Source organism: Nerophis lumbriciformis, linkage group LG25, assembly GCF_033978685.3.
Source record: "Nerophis lumbriciformis linkage group LG25, RoL_Nlum_v2.1, whole genome shotgun sequence".
Classification (NCBI taxonomy): Eukaryota; Metazoa; Chordata; class Actinopteri; order Syngnathiformes; family Syngnathidae; genus Nerophis; species Nerophis lumbriciformis.
Window position 1 is genome coordinate 36557552 of NC_084572.2, and position 6000 is coordinate 36563551.

General features: G+C 36.4%; 1 protein-coding gene across 2 annotated transcripts in view; it reads left to right on the forward strand.

Annotated features, from left to right (window-relative positions):
• Window positions 1-5487, forward strand: part of LOC133622053 (uncharacterized) — a 29835-nt gene extending 24348 nt beyond the window's left edge. The window contains exon 5 of one of the 2 annotated variants that reach the window (XM_072916098.1): window positions 1363-5487. In XM_072916098.1, coding sequence (XP_072772199.1) covers window positions 1363-1429 — 67 coding nt within the window. In that variant the 3' untranslated portion in view covers window positions 1430-5487. The remainder of the gene's footprint in view (window positions 1-1362) is intronic. The other variant, XM_061984592.2, reaches the window with a different exon arrangement.
• The last annotated feature ends 513 nt before the right edge of the window (window positions 5488-6000 follow it).

Here is a 6000-nt window from a genome sequence, read left to right on the forward strand (position 1 = left end):
TGTAAAATATTTTAGAGTTTGTGAAACATTTTTGAGTTTGTGAAACATTTTTGAGTTTGTGAAACATTTTTTATTTTGTGAAACATTTTGAGTGTGTGTAACATTTGTGTTTGTGAAACATTTTGAGTTAGTGAAACATTTTTTGATTTTGTAAAACATTTTAGAGTTTCTGAAACAATTTTGAGTTTGTGTAACATTTTTTTGTGTTTGTGAAACATTTTGAGTTAATGAAACTTTTTTTGTGTTTGTGAAATATTTTGAGTTATTGAAAATTTTTTTGATTTTGTAAAACATTTTTGAGTTTGTGAAACCATTTTTATTTTGTGAAACAATTTTTATTTTGTATAATATTTTTGAGTTTGTGAAACATTTTTGAGTTTGTGAAACATTTTTTATTTTGTGAAACATTTTGAGTTAGTGAAATATTATTTGATTTTGTAAAATATTTTAGAGTTTCTGAAACAATTTTGAGTTTGTGTAACATTTTTTTGTGTTTGTGAAACATTTTGAGTAAGTGAAACATTTTTGAGTTTGTGAAACATTTTTTTATTTTGTGAAACATTTTGAGTTTGTGTAACATTTGTGTTTGTGAAACATTTTGAGTTATTGAAACATTATTTGATTTTGTAAAATATTTTAGAGTTTCTGAAACAATTTTGAGTTTGTGTAACATTTTTTTTGTGTTTGTGAAACATTTTCCGGAATATCAACCATTAGCGATATTGTTATTATAAGCGCTAACGCAGAGGAACTACTTTTAGTGGCGCCGTGATCACAGGGTGCTAACTGGCTTATGCTGCTGTATTGAGCTGCTGCATCGCCTCGGAGTTGGTGAAAGTTCATTCTGGATGATAAATTGTGCCTCTCACCTGGATAGTAGAAGGTTGTGGACATAAACCCACAAGTTCCTCAAAAGGTGAGAAGAGGAAGATAAAAAAAAAGAGAGAGGAATGAGTTTGTTCGCTTTCTCCTCTTGGGAGTGTCGTTTCCTGTAAGTCACCTAATTACCTTCTAAATGTAGAACCTTTGTGGTTTCCACTTCCTTTAAAGGGGCCTCCACTTCCGGGCTGGAGTGCGTGGTTACTAGCGGGAGTGTTCCAGAAGGCGACGAGCATCAAACCCGAGGACTATTGACATGTTCTGTTGAAAACATGAAGACATTATTGCACGATAAACACTGCTCTGGTATGCGTTGTGCAACAAATCAACACATGCTCCGTGTGTCATTTGACACTTTTTTGCAGGAACAAACAAAACCGACTTCATTCCAAGCAGTCGTCATGGCTTCACTCCAAAATATCTGGAATGTTAACGTTCAACATTTGGAAACTTGACATGAAGTGCTCCTTTTTGTCCCACCAGGTACGTGCTGAGGACGTCCTCCTACGACTGCTTGCAGGCCACCGGCTTCTTTCCACAATGCGACTAGTTTGGGTGCCTAATGAAGCGGCCCATGCAGGCAGGAAGTGTCGCCAATAAACTCACTTTGAGCTTGTCAAATGGGCACAAAAATAAAGGCAAATAAATTTAAAAAAAGGAAGAAGTTGTTAAAGTGCACAACACACCTTGCTGGAGAATGCGGAGGTACTTTTCCTTCTTGCGACAGACGAATTGACAAAAAAAAAAAGACTTGCTCTAATCTCAGCCAAACTAAAATTGTCAGGACTTGGACTATGGCGTGGTTTGTTCTCCCGTGGTGCAAATGAACATTTGGACCAGACATGGCGTGAAGGTGAAGACATATTTAATTTTACTATAACAAAAAGAACAAACTAAAGGTGCGCACAAGGCGGAAGTACAAACTTGACAAATGAAACCAACACTTGCACGTGGGCAAAAAACTAAGGACATGAACAAAAGTCGCTAACTGTGGCATGATTCGAAAAAACTTACTTGGACAGGGCATGAAGTACGCAGAGGTAAACAGAGTGTGACAGGGGTATGATGTCGCCAGACAGACAGCCTGGCAACTGGAAGCTTAAATAATAGTGACATGATTAAAGACAGGTGCGTGAGTCGTGAGGGCAGGTGAAAACTAATGGGTTGCTATGGTGACAAACAAGAGTGCACAATGAGTCCAAACGGGGAACAGGTGAAACTAATGGGTAACTATGGAAACAAGACAAGGGAGTGAAAAGCCAGAAACTAAAGAGTCCAATAACTAAACAAAACAAAACATGACATGACTAAAACAAAACATGATTACACAGACATGACAAAAATAACGATGTTCAGCGACAGCAGAAGAGAAAGTCAAACACAAATGCAAACAGACGGACATTGGAAGTGTCAAAGAAACCACATTTGGGGAATAACAGGAGACGATAAAAAGAACTGGAAACCTCATATAAAATATACATCATAAAATGGCAAGAAACATGTCAATAATTAACTAGAGTTTACAATTCCTTATGTGCGCACACCGCCCAAACGCCGCTATGTGTGAGTGGAACTGAAATGCTTGAATGAGTGGAGTGTGTGGGGGTTGGAACGCTTCAAATCGGTTGAGAAATGTGGGAAATGGAGAGGTTTGTATATCGCCCATTCATTGGCAATGGGGAGGAAATTCCGGGAAAACCAGGTATTTTGGAAAGGGAAAAACATGTTTTGCGTTCGATATATGGGGAAGAGTCGTGTGTGTGTGGATGGTTGAAAGGTCGGAGTTGGGTTTAAAAATGCAAACATTTTTGAGAATTTAGGGCATTGTACAACTATTAATATGTCCATTCATTTAAATAAGAATTTCCTGGAAATTTCGGGAAAACCTGGAATTTTTGAAAATATTGATACTAGCACAATTGTCCTAAAAGATATGAATGAGTTGGTGTTGGAATTTTTGGAATCGGTTGAAAAATGTTGACCTAGTAACAGTTTGAACTGAGAAGGGGTATTTCAGAATTCCTGGAATTTCGGGAAAAACAGGGATTTGTACGAAAAACACAAAAAATGGGCATTTGTTGTCCCCACTTAGAGGAATGTTTTGAGGTTGAATTGTCAAAAATGGTGGGAAAAATGGGGATAGGGAAAATTGTCCAGGAAGAGGTGAAAATAGGCCTTGGGAAAACAGGGAATTCTGGGAATTTCTTGGAACTTGGAAAATGGTAGTTTGATTGTGCAAGGAGAGTGGAGTGTGTGGATGGTGGAACGGTTCGAATCGGATGAGAAATGTGGGATATGCACTAGATTGTATATTTCCCATTTATTGGCAATGGGGAGAAAATTCTGGGAAAACCGGGAATTTTGGAAAGGGAAAAACATGTTTTGCGTTCGATATATGGGGAAGAGTAGTGTGTGTGGATGGTTGAAAGGTCGGAGTTGGGTTTAAAAATACAAAAAAAAAAATAGAATTTGGGGCGTATATCAATTCATTTAAATAGGAATTTCCTGGAAATTTCGGGAAAACCTGGAATTTTTGAAAATATTGATACTAGCACAATTGTCCTAAAATATATTAATGGATTGGTGTTGGAATTTTTGGAATCGGTTGAAAAATGTTGACCTAGTAACAGTTTGAACTGAGAAGGTGTATTTCAAAATTCCTGGAAAAACGGGAATTTGTACGAAAAACCAAAAAAAAGGGCATTTGATGTCCCAACTAAGAGGAATGTTTTGAGGTGGAATGGTCAAAAATGGTGGGAAAAATGGGGATAGGGAAAACTGTCCAGGAAGAGGTGAAAATAGGGCTTGGGAAAACAGGGAATTCTGGGAACTCCTGGAATTTTTTAAGAACTTTGACAATGGTAGTTTGATTGTGCAAGGTGAGTGGAGTGTGTGGATAGTAGAACGCTTTGAATCGGATGAGAAATGTGGGATATGCAGTAGATTGTATATTTCCCATTCATTGTCAATGGGGAGAAAATTCCAGGAAAAACGAAAATTTTGGGAAAGGGAAAACATGTTTTGCATTCGATATATGGTGGAAGAGTTGTGTGTGTGGATGAGTGAAAGGTCGGAATTTAGTTTAAAAATGCAAACAATGTTGAGAATTTAGGGCATTGTAGAACTATTAATATGTCCTTTCATTTAAATGGGAATTTCCTGCAATTTTCCTGGAATTTTTGAAAACATTGATACTAGCACAATTTTCCTAAAATATATGAATTGGTTGGTGTTGGAATTTTTAGAATCGGTTGAAAAATGTTGACCTAGTAACAGTTTGAACTGAGAAGGGGTATTTCAGAATTCCTGGAATTTCGGGAAAAAATGGGAATTTGTACATAAAACAAAAAAAGGGGGCATTTGTTGTCCCCACTAAGAGGAATGTTTTGAGGTGGAATGGTCAAAAATGGTGGGAAAAATGGGGATAGGGAAAACTGTCCAGGAAGAGGTGAAAATAGGGCTTGGGAAAACAGGGAATTCTGGGAACTCCTGGAATTTTTTAGGAACTTTGACAATGGTAGTTTGATTGTGCAAGGTGAGTGGAGAGTGTGGATAGTGGAACGGTTCGAATCGGATGAGAAATGTGGGATATGCAGTAGATTGTATATTTCCCATTCATTGTCAATGGGGAGAAAATTCCAGGAAAAACTAAAATTTTGGAAAAGGGAAAACATGTTTTGCGCTCGATATATGGTGGAAGAGTAGTGTGTGTGGATGGTTTAAAGGTCGGAATTTAGTTTAAAAATGCAAACAATGTTGAGAATGTAGGGCATTGTAGAACTATTAATATGTCCTTTCATTTAATTGGGAATTTCCTGCAATTTTCCTGAAATTTTAGAAAATATTGATACTAGCACAATTTTCCTAAAATATTTGATTTGGTTGGTGTTGGAATTTTTGGAATCGGTTGAAAAATGTTGTCCTAGTAACAGTTTGAACTGAGAAGGGGTATTTCAGAATTCCTGGAATTTCGGGAAAAACGGGAATTTGTACGAAAAACCAAAAAAAAAGGGGCATTTGTTGTTCCCCAAGAGGAATGTTTTGAGGTGGACTGGTAAAAAATGGTGGGAAAATGGGGTTAGGGAAAACTGTCCAGGAAGAGGTGAAAATGGTAAAAAATTGAAAAAATCCTGGAATTTTTTGGAACTTGGAAAATGGTAGTTTGATTGTGCAAGGTGAGTGGAGTGTGTGGATAGTGGAACGGTTCGAATCGGATGAGCAAGACAATGCCAAGCCACATTCAGCACCTGTTACAACAGCGTGGCTTTGTAAAAAAAAAAAAAAAAAAGAGTGCGGGTACTTTCCTGGCCCGCCTGCAGTCCAGACCTGTCTCCCATCGAAAATGTGTGGCGCATTATGAAGCGTAAAATACGACAGCGGAGACCGACTGAAGCTCTACATAAAACAAGAATGGGAAAGAATTCCACTTTCAAAGCTTTGTTTTCCTCAGTTCCCAATCGTTTATTGAGTGTTGTTAAAAGAAAAGGTGATGTAACACAGTGGTGAACATGCCCTTTCCCAACTACTTTGGCACGTGTTGCAGCCATGAAATTCTAAGTTAATGATTATTTGCCAAAAAAATAAATAAAGTTTATGAGTTTGAACATCAAATATGTTGTCTTTGTAGCATATTCAACTGAATATGGGTTGAAAAGGATTTGCAAATCATTGTATTCCGTTTATATTTACATCTAACAAAAATTTCCCAACTCATATGGAAACGGGGTTTATATATATATATATATATATATATATATATATATATATATATATATATATTTTATTTTTTTTTTTTTTTATTTATTTATTTTTTTTAAAAGAAAAAACATGGTGCTTGTCCGAAAAGAGAATATTGTGTGTATATATATATATATATATATATATATATATATATATATATATATATATATATATATATATATATATATATATATATATATATATATATATATATATATGTATGTGTGGGAAAAAAATCACAAGACTATTTCATCTCTACAGGCCTGTTTCATGAGGGGGGGTACCCTCAATCATCAGGAGATTTTAATGGGAGCATTCGCATACCATGGTTTATATAGGGCACAGAGTGGGTGGGTACAGGCTGGCCTAGGGGCGTGGTGA